A 17,035-nucleotide genomic window follows, 5' to 3' on the forward strand; every position below is an offset into this window, starting at 1 on the left:
TCCAGTCATTGTTTTAAAACCTCGACCTAGAGTAGAAAGAGGCACTTCCAAGGAACTGTGATACACAAAAGCATGGATTGTCTTAGGAAATGGCTGCCGTGTTCTCAACTTGAGCTGAAGCGGTGGCATTTGTATCTCATCTCCAGGTACCACACTACATTCAGACCAGCACCCACACCGGAGATCCACGCCCGTCTCAGGCAGAACCCTAGAGACAAGGAAGAAAATATTGAGAAGCGTGTGGATACCTATTACAGGAATGTGAAGGAACTGGAGGATTTTTATGAAGATGCCTTTTATGTCAATGCTGACCAAGACCCTCATGTTATCTTTGAGTTTATAGAAAGCTGTATCATTAAGCCCCTTCCATGCAAAAAATCCAAAAGCTTATAATTAATAGGGATGATTTCTGGAACAGTTGATTTTAAACTTTTCCCTGTAATGTTTGCAGTCTGGTCACTCAAGTGGCAGGTTATTACAAGAGGAAGTTAAATTTGAAGCTCACCAAGGCTGAGTGAAGTACAGAGAGTAGGAAATTGTGCTTTAGGGGAAATGTTTTTGGCTTTTGTTTTGTGATCCAAGTTATGAGGCACTGTGGCTAGGGAAGTTCCTGTGTTTAATTCAGATGTCTTTTTCTCATTCTGTGATTCAGAAAATAGTAGTTTTGCCTTAACCATGTAATACCCATGAAGACAATTTGGAGTATTAAAGCTATTAGATGTGTTTGTGTCTAATTCACCCAGCGCTCTCCACCAGAACTACACAGGCACTACCTGTCTACCTCACCATCACACTCTGCTGCAAGCAAACACAAAAGCAAAGAGAAAAATGAAGTTTGAAGCTCTGCAGTGCTCTTTCTCCAAAGACAACTGCAGTGCTCTAAGGCCAGGGTGCAGAGTTTTTTGCTCCCTTGTTAACTCTGATTGCTTTAAAAGTTCTGACAAAACACTCTGCAAATGCACCGTGTTCTACAGTCCAACCCCATAGCCAGGCAGAAAGACTCAGCACAGCTGAAAGAAATACCTGGAGCCATAAAAAACTGGTCGCAGGTTCATCACTTTCAGAACCCAATTAAGCACATAACGAGCTGCAGGAGCAGGTAGGTTACTAAATTCTATTTTCCTGGGGCAGTGAGGCTCCTAGCCTGTGGCTGCCCTGACTGAGCCGTGCCTGGGCAGGCTGGTGCCCAGTTAGTTTTGCTCTGGCTGGATCTGGCTGCAGTAAATGCTCAGGTAAGTCTTTCCTAACTGGAAAATTCTTGATGAAACGCACAGCACTCTGTTAGCCAGCTCTGGCTCTGACTGTGGCAATGCACATCCTTAATGCTTCCGAGGAAGGGGTGTGATGTGTTGTTGTGATTCAGAGAAGCATGGAGTTTGATGCCTCTGTTATGTCTCCTATTTCTCCCTTGTATGTGAGTGTGAATTCCTCTTGACCAGGGAGTAGGGAGGAGCTTCAACTTTCTCCTGGAACCCTTTGTGTCTGGGAAGGTGCAGGAGCCACATGCCCTCTCCTTTCAAAGAGGACAGGCCTCCAGGAGCCTTTTGGTTTTAGATGACTTCCCTGATCCTATTGCTGTCCATAAGTTTGGGTCTTTGTTGCTGTCTTTGATTGCGTGTGTGTGTAGGTCGATATGGAATGCTGTAGAGATAGATGTCTGTGCCAAATTTCCTCCTTGCACCTGTAGAGGACATTCAGGTGTGAAGATGTGGGTTATCCAGATGGCTGTGGGGATTCTGTATTATTTTGGGAGAGTTTAAGGTCAGAATTTTCAATACCTTTGGGGAGTTTGGTGAATGAGAATTGGACTTTCCAGCCTTGAGGGTAGGTTTAAAAATCTCAGCATAAATATCTTTGAAATCTAAGAAAGCCAAATCTTCTGGCACCAGCAATGCAAACTGAGTGCTCTGTGCTTCTTGCCCTGAGAAATTCTGGCTCGTAGCACCAGGCTGAGGCAGAGGCTGCTCCCACGGCACGGGGCCCAACCACAAACCCTCGTGTAGAGCAGGACAAGGGCATTTGTAACCGTCCTACCTGTTACAAATGTGCTGTTTGGTAACCTACTTGGGCAGCTGGTTTTTATGCTATTACAATAAAGATATGCTGCGGTATTCATGCATAATTGGGAGCCCTTCTATTAATAATACATGGGAAGCTCATCTTGCTAATATCACCTTCATCTGAGTGTTGCTACTAAATATTTTGATAGATGAAATGGATAGAGAGTGTATTTAAATGCTGTTTGTACTGCAGCTAGGATACAAAAGGGACAGTGCATCTTTAATTAGACAGGTACATCTGCTTAATTAATTTAGCTGTAAAGCCCTTTTTCCTCTTCATTCTTTCATCTATATGCGGGCGCTATATTAGTTCCGCTCTGCTGGTTCCATAGAAACTGAGAAAAAGAGCTCGTCTCATTGAGATGCGCTTGGCATGTCTGGGTACGGAGTCTCAGGTCAATGGTCAACCCCCGAGGGTTTGCAGCAGGCCTGAAGTGCAGAACGTAAGGGTTAGCAGAACATGCTAATACTCATGTAGAACTCTCCCTCAGAAACAACTAAAACAATTGACATTCATTTAATTACTGTAAACGAAACAGCCCCTGCATCACTTTGCATAGTAAAGCCTGTTAATACCAAAAAGGTTCAGTGGGTGGAAGGAGGAATTGGGCTTTTATAATTGGAATGCAACACTTGAAAACCAATTTGGTAACTATGCTTGATTTTATTAGCATCTTATTCTGGCAAAACAAATGTTGAGCAATGAGAAAAACAAGGTAAAGAAGAGGTGGTAAGAACGCAGCAGGGATCCGACGTTACTTATTGTACAGCTTGCCCAGTTCTGAAATGGACATCTTTTATCACTCCGCTTTCCAAAGACACTTTGCAGAGGGGACTGCTTGGAGGTTGTGCTCTACCCTATACATTATGCTGTTAATTATGTAGTTCAGTAGCAACAAGATGAGTATGTCCAACTGTTCCACAAACTTTCATGTCCACCTGCTTTAAACAACCGATCCTTCAATGCACTGTGGTGGAAGGATGCCTGAACTCCCCCAGGCAGGAGACCAAATCCTCCAGCACCATCTCTGCAGGGATCACTTGTAGCTTCTTGGAAGATTTCCCCTGCTGCCTCCTTTGGTTTCTCACCATTCCCCATAGGTTTGGGTGCTGCTTGGGTGAGGACACCAGCACAAAAACCTTAAATGGAGCTGGTTTTGCCACCATCCATTTTCAAGGTGCTGTAGAAGCTGTGGGGCTGTCGTGAGGTAAGGGCCAGCAAGGTGTTCTTACAGGTCCTGAAGATTTGGTTTAGAGCAAAGACAGGCTTGGCAGGTTCCTGGGCCTCACTTCTGCTTCGCAGAGGGGCAGCTGGAGTCGGGTTGATCTTAAGTAGGAGCCAGCTGTGGTTGTGACCCTGGAACTGCCCATCTGTGTCACAGTTGCCAAAACTGAACCTGAAAGGTGGCTCTTGCGTTGTCATACGTACTTCATACAGAAAATTGTCTATTCCCCTCTACAAGCAGGCTCTCCTGGGTTATCCTCCTCTTTCTGCAGCAAGAACTGCTTGATTCTATGAAAGAAAAGAAAAGGTGATGTCAGGCCACTTTCGTCAAATAAAGTTGGTTCTTTAGTGGAATTGTTTTCTGGAGCTGGATTGCTGCCATGCGGTGGTTCGGGAGGCCAGGGAAAAGCTGGGTTGAACCTGTGCTGGTGAGGAGAAGGGGATGGTTGTGTGACTGAAAGGCGCTATCAGACCCCGGATCTTCTCCCAGGGTTTACCACTGGTGTGCTGTGACAGTGGCCACAGTGAGATTTTTATTGTTAAGTTTTTTTGTTGGTTCTTTTGTTTGTTTTAAGTGTGAAGTCTTATGCTGCAGGACTGAATGCTTCAGTCCTTCAGCATTGGAACAGGCTGCCCAGGGAGGTCATCTTCCCTGGTGGAATTTAACAGATGAGCAGACAAGGTGCTCAGGGACATGGTTTAGAGGTGGAATCAGCAGTGTTGGGTTTATGGTTGGACTCGGTGAGCTTAAAGGTCTTTTCCAAGCACTACAATTCTGTGAAATGTTAAATTCTGTGAAACTACACTGCTCTTTCTTGCTACTCTCAGCTCTTGGCACCCCATATGCCTCCCAGGAATTCAGTCCCTTAAAATACAGACATTCCAAACAAGTACTTTATTTATTTATTTAGAATAAAAAAGAGGCAGGATTACAATGCTACTGTCGCAGTATACAAAACAGTCATCCAGGTTTGCTTCACGTTTACAAAATGTGCCATATCCACAGCATCAATATTCACAGCAACTTTGTCAGACCCTCCCATGAACAAAGTCTTAAAGGAAAAAAATCCAGAAACTAAAGCTTAAAACTCAACTTGGCTTTTCGTTCAGCCCGGTGATCGTGTTGTTGGCCAGCTACAACACTCGCACCCCAGAACAGAATTAAAGTAGCATGAAGACCTAAACTAGATTAGGGGAACAATTAAATTAAACTCTCCTCTGAACAGTTCCACTTGGGAACCTCTTAGGTTTTCCCTTTTCAGGGCTGGCCTCCTAGTTTCATGTTAAGTAAGAATTAATCCACTTTCTGCCCCGAACCATAGTCTAGTTAATGCTACTAAGTGCCCCGTGTACCAGCTGCATTGCAACAATAAAAATCATCATCCACAGGCAGCTGTGACACTCCTGCGGTCACCACCCACATCATGACAGAGCAGCAGCAGTTCCAGGTCTTTTGAGTGAAGAAAGAGCTAAAAACTGAGTCAGCATTAAAAAAATAGTGACAAAATAAGAATATTCCAACTGGCGCCACGGGCCTGGGAACATCTCCCAGTGTAAAGTGTGAGTTAGAAATGAGTACAGCCAAAGATTGGCACAGGCAGAAACTTGAGTGAGTGTGTATACAAGGCCCTCCTCCGTTAGTAGTGAAAACTAAAGCTCTGTGGGCATCGCTTGGTAAAATTCCTGCACCTTCAACAGGTAGGACAGGACTCCAGGTGAACAGAGCCAAGCTCAAAGTTGTCCTTGTTTACCCACATGGAAGGGAAAAAAAGCAGCTTTCCAAGCTGGTATTTGCCAGCGGAGCTGTAAACTAGCAGGCATCTCCACACAGACATTTGTACCAGTTCTGGTTAAAGAATAAATCCTATCCACTTTGATGTAAGTCTGGAGTATCACCAGTGTAACTTGTGTGTTTACTGGCCTGATACAGAAACCTTCATAAGGGAATACAAGGGGGCGATGAGGACAGATGTAGTACTGATAACTACTTGGAGTGTTTCACCTTTATTTACTGAAAACTTGTAAACACCTTCTTCCAGTTAATTTAGATGCTTACTATAAATCTGACTTTTTGCCACAACTACCAACACTTTGAAGCTAAGACTGCTATTGCCCTTACTTCCAGCTGCAAAAACATGAACTAGTGCTCAGCAGTAACAAATTTTGAAGTTTATTATATTGTTACATATTGGCTTGCTACTAACTAAAAACTTCTAAGGTGATTGCCACAAAGAATTCAATAAAGAGCATGAGCTAGGCTGTAAAATGCCAATAGGCACTTTATCACGACTGACAGTAGGAAGCATCACATGTTAGTCTCTCACTGGTGTACCCAGCTCCACTTGTGCACAAAAGCAGACTGGAGAGAGAGAAATTCCTTCCCCTTCCTGCAGCCACTGTCCTGCCCCCTTGAAGACAATCTATCGGCAGATGCATCTAACTGGCCTTATGCATCTGCCTCACCCACCAAGTTTAGATGTTGTCAAAAGAGCAACAGCTTCAATGATTCACCCCAACCTGCTCCATGGTGTGGGCTGAGGAGCGGGGATGGGCTCTCTTCCTTCTCCTCTCTCTGGTGGCAACCGAGTGTGAGAGTTTCACTGGGCTGGCCCTTGGCCAGCAGACAACACAGTCGTTCACCCACTTCCCTCCCACCCCCTTGGGGATAGGGGAGAGGATTGGGGGGCAAGGAGACTCCTAGGGTGAGATAAGAACAATTTAATAGTAGAAATAAAAGAAAACTTAAAATAATACTAATATTAAAACTGTAGTGATAATAACAGTAATAAAATATGAAAATGAGCTGTACCCAGTGCCATTGCTCACCACCCGCCGACCAAGCCCAGCCCGTTCCCAGATAACGATCCCAGAGGAGCGACAATCCCGAACCGAAACTGCAATCCCAGAAGAGAGAGAGCCCGAGCGAAAGCCAGAGAGAGCAAGAGCCCCTCATGAGTATCCTGCCCATGGGGGATAGGAGATGGAACAGCCCCTTGGCACCATGGAGCTGATTCATTTCAGTATTCCTCACCCCCTTAGATCTTGAGCTTGTAGACCAACAAAACACAAAGCCCTTCACTCCCAGTGACACAAACGCAAACACTGGGATGTTCTCAGCATCTCTCTCATAACAAATCCCAGGCTGAAAGCAAAACGCACTGTTCTAGCTACTAAAAAGAAACCCAGCTCTGTTCCAGTGAAAAACCAGGACACTGAGCCTCCAGCACTTGTGCCTGCAGGGCTGTCCACTGCTTCACAAACTGGGTATGTCACGAAGGGCAGGCTCTGTATTTGAGAAATTAAACTTGTACAAACAAGTCTCCTGTAAATATTAGTTTAGGGCATAACAGCATTAAGTGTGACTTGTTAGCCTTTAACTAGGACTAACAGGGATTGCATTCAGTTCTTTTACGTCAAGAAACCCTTAAAGGGGAAAGAATAAATGGTGCTATGCTGCCCATAATCACTGGTGATACATAGCCAGTGGAAAACCTGGTAAGTTTAAGAAAATCAAGGAAATATTTATTGCCTGTATGTATGCATTAGCAACCATTAGTATTTCCTCTCTAGAAATATACAACAGCATTAATAGGATGGGGGAACATGCAACAGGAAAGGATGATTGAATGATGAAGTCCCCAACCCATAGCTGAATTAAGGTGAAAGGCAGCAGCGAGTTTCACTGCCACCAATTCCAGAGCAGGAGGTGTAGTTTGGAGACCCCAAACTTTCCCTAGTTCAAACAAGGGCATCTCGCACCAAGGCACTATGAAGCTGTGCAGTCTGGAGCTGTTCTGCTTATCCATGAACCTGGATTAGTCTGGATTTCTCCATCTCAGTGGAGGAGGGATAAACTCTTATTATTGGCATGAGTAGCAAAGCTTAAATGCTATCAGAAGCTACTTATCAAGGACAATGACACCAACAATTAGCTTCAGACACAGAACACAGCATCTCTGGCTATTAATTCTCAGATGCAAGAGCAAGTACAATCCTTTTGAGGAAAAAAAAAAAGCAGCAGTGCCTCGAGAACTGCTTCATCTCTCTGCTGCAGCATTATTCTTCCTCTGGAGATGAGGCACCATAAACAGCCACAGTGTTTACCAAACGATGGCAAAGCAGTTGAGGAGCCTTCAACTCTTCGCTCGGGTTGAGATATCTTGCAAAACTCAGGGTAAAAATTTAGTGAGATAAACTCTCTGACTTTGTGAGATTTATTCATTGAACACTTCACTTGGTGTCTCAGAACAGACTGGGCTTTCATGTTGGATAGCTCCACTATGTGTTAGTTTGAAGAGGCAGTTCTGTTAATGGCAAAACAGCACAAGGATCTGGCAGCGGGTGCTTGTACCTTCCACGTGTGGGATGAACACAAGGGTTCTGACTAGGACAACGTGAGGGAGTAACGCATCAAGTTGCTGCTGCAGCCCTGCAGGTCGTTATTGTTCTCCAAGAGGAACAGGACTAACCTCCGTGTTCCCAGAACTGCAAGTCAGGAGTCCAAGACAGATAAAAGGTTTCCTGAGGGAAGTCTCAGCTGGTAGCTGGGCAGAAAAATCCAGTTGAGATCAGCATCAGAGGTTAAATGTTACTGGTCTGAGGTGTGCTATGCTATTCAAGCCTACACTAGTTAAAAATACACTTAGGGACCAGCGATGGTTTAAAAAAAAATTAAACCACAATACCTCTTTACCTGTTGTGACTGGGTCAGGGTGAGAAGTGAAAGCTTTGTGCTAAAGGATCTCCACTGGCATGCAGACAAAGCCGACTTCATGGGCTTTAAAATTCCATTCTCCCAGCAGTCATAAATCAGGTTAAATAAACTGGCAATGGTATACTGAGTATCTACTGCCTTGAAAGACAAGGAAAATAAACATTAATGCTGCAACATTAATGCTAGGTGTACTACAGCTTCTACATGTCTAAAGCATTAAAACTCAGCCCAGGGAAATTCGAGATAACTGCTAGAAGTAGTTACCAGGAATTAACCTAATGATACCGTGCTGAACCTTTTGGTCAGTCAGACGTAGAACATTTCAGCAGATCAGGACATTATTGTGCTTTCTAAGCCAATATCAAAGAAATGTTCTTTGACTTTTTTGTAGAAGCATTTACCCATGGAGAGCTCTGGAGAGCTCTCACCTTTTCCATACTCGGGTGAGTTTCTGAATTGGAACACTTACTCGCTGAGGAACTGGTCAGGACTGCCTGGACAGGGACTCACAGCTTCCACTTACAATGTTTTCTCTAACACCATGAATCAACCTGTTGTGCTCCTGTTTCCCACAAACCCCATCAACACTGGGAAGAAGATAAATGCTGCCCCAGGTACAGCACCTGGCCCCAAACTACGCACACATTAGGTGTCAAGGTTATTCTTTGTTGTACTGGATGCTATCACCATCTACGTGTTCTTTCTTTGCAGACACACTGAAGTAATTTCAATTTTCAATGCACAGCAATAAAAAAACTAAACAATTCTTTAATACAATTATGGTATCACTTCCAAGGATATTTACAAACAAGGCTAATTACTTTACAGATTAATGTGCTTCTGCTGTTCTAGGCTACTATATTAATATTATTCTCAGTCAAAGCACTGTCACGTTTAATGCATGAAACATTGAATAATAAGGACAGCTGACTTATTTTAATGTTAGCTGCAAAAACTCTGCTCCTACTAAAGGTGAAGGAATGTTAAGAAACATATGCATAGTCATTGAATCAAGGAAACGTAAGCACCAGTCTACACATGCATTGTGGGAGACTGATACTGACAGGACAATTCCTTGATATCTCCAGGAGCTACAGAGGACTTCACACACAATTAGAAGTGTCATGAATCACAACGCGTCCAAGTGTCCAGATTGGTACTCTGAAGAATGTAAATACAGAAACTTTGGACTACTTGACAACATGGATTTAAGTTAACAAGACAAACTGTACCAAATAACCATACACATTTTAGAGGTGTTATTCCTCTAACACTGCATAGGAAGTTGAAAAGGATTCTCTTGCTCTCCACAGGAACCAGAGGCTAAAGAAAGAAAGATTAATTTTTTTATTTATTTTTTTTTCTGATAGGACAGTTAGAAAGCAGAATAAATTTCTGGGCTTAGCCATGCTACATCCTTGGCGTATTTATGAATCTCTTGATGAGAAAGTCAGGGTTATACAAGAACAGCTTCACCAGACTCCATGACCACGTGTGGAAACTTTACCTGTAACATCTTAAGCCTTGGTAAGGTTTGGGTTTGGGTGGTTTGTTTGGGGATTTATTTTTTTTTTTTTACTGCATTATTATGAAAAGAAAAACTGTCAGCTGGGAGTGTGTCAAACTTTTGTAAAACTCAATTTCTTTATTTTCAGTTCAACTGAATTAGTAATGTTTTTGGTAACTGAGTTCCACTCAAAAAGATAATTCCTGTTGGTAGAAGGTTAAGTGAAACAAAGGACATGTACATTGGCAAAAGCAAAGAAGTGGTTAGAACTTAGTTCAGGAAAAGAAAGTGGGGCAAGAGACTTAAGAGCGTCGGAAATTATATATATTAGCGTTTCATCTAATTGCTATTAAGTTAATAATTATTACATTTAAAAATTGTTACTGATCCATATTTGACCCAGGCAGCCAATATTCCCCTTCTGACTGCAATACTGTTACAACAGTTAAGAGGCAGTTATTCTTCCAGACTTTAAGTGAAACTAATATAATGGCCAATTTCTTTCATATGGCTGTAACCGGCATATGCTTCACTCTGCAAGAAATTAGAACCACAAATTATTTTGATAGTTTAATATTCTGCAGCAAGTGCCAGTGCTTGTTAAAAAGCAAACAAGAGCACTACAAGCTGAAGCCTTCTCTACCCACCAAGACCATTCAAGAGGCAGCTCCGCTGTTCCTGTCCTAGCTGTTGGGAAATCCCACTGGTGTCGGGCAGAAAGGACAGTGCACACCGAGTGCTTAAGACTCCAGTTCCTTTTCAGTAAAAGGAAGCGTGTCCAGCTGATGGCACTTCAACGGGGTGCGTTTCCAAACCATTTTAGAAACATGCTCCTCCAGATGTCCTTGTGTTTCTGGAACATGGAACCGGCTCTGGACTTAAGGAGTTTCTAGAACCTCCGATGTTATATTTACAGGGCTGTTGACAATGTCTTCCCCCTCCAGTGAAGTCCTGTGCTTTATGTCCTTCAAGACTGAAGGGAGCTTATGCAGTAGAGAAAATATTTTCAGTCTTTACATAGCTTTTCTCTAGAACATGGGAGAATCACAGAATGTGCAAGGTCCTTGCAACAACCTCTTGATCCATTCAGGATCTGCAAATAAGAAAACAAGTTGTTTAAAGCTGGAGGTAGAGATGAATACAGGAATGATGCTTGAGATGGACAAACTAAATGATAATCCTGCAGCAGTTTGTATATATTCACCATGCAGGATTAACTGAGAGTTTAGAGAAATCCAACTCTATTTCTGTCTTGAAATTGCAAGTAATTCCAGTTTAAATCCCACTTCATCAGGGGACAAAATTAAGGTAAAACAGTCCACGCTGTATCATTACAAAATCATCTAAATAGCTATATAGGAAAAAAATTTAAAGGACCACCATGCCACAAATGTAGTGTTCTCATTTTCTTAACTGAAATTAGATCCTTCACATAATGCAGTCCTTGGTTTCTGTTTCTTGTCCCTCTCCAACAGAAGGAAATTAAGCTCACAGCCTCGCTCTACAGAGGTTTAAGTTCTGTAGTTGATCCTTAGTGCAGACTGGAAAACCCACATATTATGGGGAGAGGAAAAGTATCACCTATACTTTAAGACAAACTGTTAAGAGTACTCCATGATTTTTTTTTTTTTTTTTAAGTGTACTAGTTGGAAAGAAAACAGTTTTCTTGCCCAGCTTGTCCTTCCTCAAACTTTGAAAATGCAGAGCCAAAAGGCTGACTGGACCCCATGGCCTGCCATTATTGTCTCTGAATGATGGCAGGTTGGGGACCTAAGCCAGCACAGTGCCAAGGATTTCTTAACCTGTGCTGGATCAATGCAGCTTGCACTGACACAGAACATCAAAGACCCTCAGCTCTTGCAAAACTGGATGCTAATATATTCAACTTGAATATAAACAAACTGTTGTAGCACTCCAGCACAGATTATGTGTTTACCCAGCTCTCATTAAAATGTAGTATTTATAAATTAATTTCTGCAGTCACTGTTTTGTAATTAACATATGCCACTAATGCAACAACACCACCACCACACTGTGAAATGCAGAGCAATAGTATTTCACATAACATCTGCCTAAAAGAGAAAAGACAGTGAAACTATTTCAAGTCCTTCTCCAGATAAAATTTAGGAATACATAAACCTGCCCCTTTTGGCCACAGGAACAGTTTACCTTCTGGGGTTGGATGCCGTGCAATGCTGTCGTGAAGCAAACACCTCCTGTACACCAAACTCTGACAGGACTGGTAGGTTAGAAAGCACCTGTGAAAGGACAAGTAGTTTTATCAAGAGGCTTGGAGTTTGATTGTTCGGTTTTGTGACCTGTTCCTGTGCCCTGACTGCAGGCTGGGTTCTGTTCCCTGTAGACCTTCCTTTCTGAGAGTAAGGGCAGTAATGAGCCACATTAAACATAAAAATTAATAATGTATTAATTCAGGTAAATGAAACTTCACAAGTGTACCCAACTACATATGGCCACAAAAATGAAAAAGGGCAAATCAGTATGCCATTGAAATTCAAGTTTCATCATTGGCCAAAACATTTTAGGATATAGCAGTATATAGCATATATTTTAGTATATATAGCATATAGTATAATTGAGGGTTCCTGCGCAGGGGAAGAACCACGGTGTCGTTCAGGCAATGACTGTTTAGCCAAACTAGCACATCAGATCTGTTAGGCAAAGGTTTTTCTTTGTGACAGGCTCCTGACTTGCCAAGTCTCCAGGGACAAGCACCATGTACCCAATACATGGATGTTGAAAGATTTCCTTTACTAGATGTTCCAGAACTTGTCTGACTTCTCAATGTGGCTGTTTCCAATATTTTTTTTTGTTGTTAAATTATTTGTTTTCAAATGCTGAAGTAGCTGGAACAAACCCTCCTTCATGTGCTGTTCCAAAGGATGACTTATGCTTGATTTTTGTCTCGCCTACTTTCCCCTGCTCCCATCCTCCCCCTGCTTGAAGAAAAAAGTTAGATGATCAAAAGCATTTTATTTTAAAAACAGTTTACTCGTAAGAGAACCAAATCCAATCTACAGTGCCCTCTCTCTCTCTCATGGAAGAGGACAGACAACAGCTGGCAAAAACTGCAATTAACTGCAGCATGGATAACATGCTTCATGACTTCTTACTCCAACACTAACAAGTGGTTTAGGTTAGCTATTTAAGTGTTTTTAAATTATCCAGAGGAGGGCAAAAACTCTTTAAGAACCAATTACCTGAGCCAAATATGTCCATTGGAGCAGACTGCCTGTTTGCGATCAGTGAACGGCAGGATCTCTTTACACAGGCTGCAGTGCTCTGGAAAAGTCTGTTTGTTCATTTTCTTTAAGATATGCCCAATCAGCACCTGGGAATACACAGCAGTCAGCATTGTTTACCACTAACAGCTGCCTACTGAAAGGTGGAAATGTCTCTCAGGATACTGTGACTTCAGAATATGATAGGATGCAAAGATCTATACTCTTCACTGAGTTCAAAGAAATGAAAGCAAAAGAAATATAATACATTGATAAGTATTAGTTTATTCTCATTTTGTCATCTCCTAAAGGCTTCTGTCCCGCAGTAAAGGGATATAGAACTTAAGAACAATAGTGTGAAGTTGAGCTACTTGCAAATTCTTAAAGTACTGAAGAAACTGGTATCATACCAGAGGATGCCACTGAACACTAAAGCAGTACTTTCAAATTCTCATGCCTATTGCAATGGATGTGCTAAAAAAAATAGAAATCCTATTCAGAAGTTACCTGGATTCATGTCTTCAGCAGTCATCTTGGAGTATATGTGTTTATAGTAGAACATTTATGTGATCAAATTTGTCTTTGACATTTCAATAGATATAAACCACATCCCAAGGACCTTTAAAATGTGACAGCAAAATGAATAGATAAAATAGAATTTGGAAGTCAGCTTTTAATCACTGTAAAAAGAATCATCTTGTTTACAAGGTAAGAAAAGCAACTTCTCAAGCCTTCAATTCATAGTAATTGGATGCTAGAAAAACACAGCTCTTCTGCCAGAACACTTTCCTAGTGAATTACTGAAGGCCACACTGTGCCTGAGAACCAGAGAGGACACCACACTACATCAGTAATGGAAATGTGCTTCCTTCCTCTGCCTTTATGGAGGCAATGTAAAGGTTGATTATTTTAGAGTTCAAGTGATTTAAGGACCTAAGTACTGAAAAGAACTGTTCTCTGCACGCACAAAGAGGTACAGAGACAGCTGAGATGTTCTTGTCATCAGGTCTTAAGAGCTGGGAGGCTGTTGGCAGAGTGTTCCCACTGAAGCTTCCTTTGTCTGACATCTGTACTCAGAAAACTTCATTGCCCAGTGCAGGGTGATCCCTTCTTTCCTGCCACAAATGCTTACTCTACACATTGCACTTGTCAGGACGCTGTCCTTGCAGTTATGCTTTTATTTTGGAATGGAGTATTGCGAGTTTGGGAAGAGTTCCTATCATAGCCAAGCATTCAGTTATGCTTATTTATCGTAGTTCAATACATGCAAGCGTGCCTGAAGGTTCAGGCATGTTATAACAAAGATATTCAGTAAGCTTGGTTAACTGAAAGTCCTACATAAAGTTGATTGGAATTAACTCATAGAACACAATCGCTTTCTGAGCCTCTGTAACTGATCTTTCCACTGAGGGCTCGTGGAGCAATGACAAGACTTAATGTACCACCTGAACAGCCACAATACTTTCAATTAGAAATACTTTAAGAAGCGATACTGCAACTCTAAAAATTAGAACTGCAGACATAACTGACTAGAGCAAATACCTCCTAAGTTTAGTTTTGTAGAGCTGATAGATGAAATAAGCTCAGCCATGAAAACAAACACCCCTTTCAATCAGTACATGTTCTAAACCCACAAACAGCAGTGGAATAACCATGGTCCTCTTCCTTGTTCTGCAAAAACTCAGGCATGTGTATTCTTCATTGCACCTGATCCTAAATTCAACACTGGCATTTACATTCCCTCCTACTCCATAATTTCAAGGAAGGACAACTTAAGCTGTACGCTCTACAGAAACTGACTGGCAAGGATGACATGATTACAGTTCTCTTTCCCACCCCAAAGTTGTATTTTCATTTAAGGATATGGAGAGGGGAGAAAGAAGTAACTCGTAACACCGAATCCCCAGAGCATAGAGGTGCACTTACTCGTGCTGTTCTGTCATCATAGCCATCATCGGACATTAAGTAGTCACAGACTCCTCTGGTAGGAATACTGGTTTTTTCTGTAATCCATGTGTGCAGATAAACTTCTCCCAACACCCGTTTCATGTGTTCTCGTGTCAAGTGCATTTCTACTACCTCAATTTGTGCCTGTATTTCAAGAAGCTTTTCTTCCATTGGCTCGCGGCCTCCTATGTCACTTGACTGAGGAAGAGAATCATCTGCAGTGTCATCTATGTCCATACCTTTGCCTGTGTCACATAGGCTCTGCTTGCTGGCTTGTTTAGAAGTTCCTTCCTCTTGATCATCTTCAGTGCTGCCCATCCCAGGGGAATCCGATATCAGGATTTTTGCGTCCTCGTGCGATGGTTTCCACATGACCTCTGAGGGAGCTTTCTGCATTGACTGGTACAAAATCCTCAGGAGAAATAGCTTAAACCGCCAGAAGTAAGTAGAACCACAGCTCTCAATCTTTTTATCCAGTGCTTCCTGTAAGAATTGAGGAATATGCTTATCCTTCAAAATTTTCCAGCGTACAAGATCCGTCAAGTCCACCTGCCGGAAAAGGTTCTGAACAGAAGATTCCAAGAGCTGTGCGGCTGCCTCCTCAAAAGTCTTAAGGGTGACAAACTGAACTTGGTAGTTTTTGTTAACTGGGTGCAGACCGTTAGTCATGCCCTCCGTGGTAATGACTGCTAAGTACGCGCCACATGGGCTAACAGCTATTCCGTGAGTCCTGACAGAGCCAAACACTTCCGAGAGCTTAATCAGCTGGTGCTCAAACTTTAAAGCAACATCCGTGAATATAGGAATGAGCTGCCTTACCTTTCCATCGCTGGAGCACGTATACACCGTGCCGTTCTGTTTGTCTGCGGTCATAGACACAATTGGCAACGAATGAAGCCCTGTCACGTGGGAATTATGGACATTCAGACTTGCTTTGGATATCAACAGGAGACACCAGAAGACGTAAGCTCCTCTTGCAGCCACCACTAAGCTACAACTACATTTCTGGTAGGGGTGGTAAAGAGGAATACATCTGATACTATGCACTGGTAACTGGTCCATTTCTTGCCATAAGACTACAGGTTGTCTCAGGGTAAAGTAGCCCTTGACCGCTTTCAGATTGACCGGAAGGATCTTAACCGGTCCAAAAGCGCTCCCTACAATAAGTCCACTCATCTTTCGGTTGTTATGTTCATATTCCCACCAAGACAAGACACTTGGGGAACTTATTCCAGACTCTATGGTATTGCAAGAAGTAATTGATTCCTTACCCAGAAATGGAAGCTGAAATTGCCAGACTGCAATGTTACCGTTTTCAAAGAGCACAGCTAAGAGCACGCTACCTACGTCCCAGCATTCGTTGTTGTGTTTGACCTGCTGAGTGGTGCAGATGCCTGACCACTCCATACGCACTGGGGTCTGCATGCTGTGCCGCCGCTGAAATTCCGAGAAGTCTCCGAGTTCTCCCCTGGGAGTGTCAGCCTTGCAAAGTCTGTAACTGGCTTCATACAAACGCTCCCCGTATATTTCTGTCAGGTCCACCAGCTGCACCCACTGCAGTCTGTTGAGGTTTGCGTGGATGGTCAATCGATTGTCCATGGTCAACGCTGCGAGCAGGCACCTTCCATTCGCGTCACAGCCCAGCGGTGACCAGCTGGAATACTTGAATCCTCGCATGGGTGTCAATGACTTCCCCTCGGGATTGAACACTCGATCCAACATAAAAGTTTGACTAACCGTTGGATCCACTGAACTTGCAAACTTTTCCTTACATTCTGCTACCTCTTTTTTTGGACCAACCTAAAAGAAAACAAAAAGTGCTTTTAAAAACATTGTCAAACTTTTTTTCTCTTTTCTTTTTTTTTTTTTTTTTTTCCCCAGGAAGACTTTCCTGGAATAAATTCCCCCTTGAAATAAAGTATCCTCTATTGCAATCTATACTGTGCTGTTCCAATGGTTAATTAAACTTACTCTTAAAAGACTCTAATTTCATTGTTGGCCTGAATTTGTATAGTTTTGACTCTCAGCTATTGAATCTTCATCTGCCTGTTCTCAAGGGTCCACTCAAAGGTACTTGGCATAACATTCAAAATGTAAAACACTCAGTATTTCAACTCAAACAATTCCATTTTCTCAGCATTGTTTTGGAAAAAAAAGTTCACATCTGCAATAAGAGAATTATTATTTACTAATACATTCACCCAGATGTGCCACTCCTCTGCGCTAAGGAGTGTAAAGTCAGATGAAGCCCAAAACAGTCCCTGCTGCAAAAGTCTTTCAGCTCAGGTAGCGAACCAAGATTTCTACTTAAAATGTTACTGCAATAATTGCCGCCGAAGTACT

General features: G+C 42.4%; 2 protein-coding genes across 2 annotated transcripts in view; one reads left to right on the forward strand and one right to left on the reverse strand.

Moving 5' to 3' along the window:
• LOC114818563 (adenylate kinase 8) overlaps positions 1-393 on the forward strand; it is a 30,148-nt gene extending 29,755 nt beyond the window's left edge. The window contains exon 5 of the mRNA XM_029084905.1: positions 147-393. Within this exon, the coding sequence (XP_028940738.1) occupies positions 147-393 (247 nt within the window). The remainder of the gene's footprint in view (positions 1-146) is intronic.
• A 10,109-nt stretch (positions 394-10,502) lies between these two features.
• GTF3C4 (general transcription factor IIIC subunit 4) lies at positions 10,503-16,486 on the reverse strand. The gene is made up of 4 exons (XM_010167766.2): positions 14,672-16,486; positions 12,725-12,855; positions 11,676-11,764; positions 10,503-10,599 (listed from the first exon to the last, which is right to left on the reverse strand). Exons 1-4 carry the CDS (start codon positions 16,412-16,414, stop codon positions 10,535-10,537), a joined length of 2,028 nt encoding a protein of 675 aa, XP_010166068.1. The 5' UTR covers positions 16,415-16,486; the 3' UTR covers positions 10,503-10,534.
• Positions 16,487-17,035: the final 549 nt, after the last annotated feature.

The sequence above is a fragment of the Antrostomus carolinensis genome, unplaced genomic scaffold, assembly GCF_000700745.2.
Source record: "Antrostomus carolinensis isolate BGI_N321 unplaced genomic scaffold, ASM70074v2 scaffold30155, whole genome shotgun sequence".
Taxonomy (NCBI): Eukaryota; Metazoa; Chordata; class Aves; order Caprimulgiformes; family Caprimulgidae; genus Antrostomus; species Antrostomus carolinensis.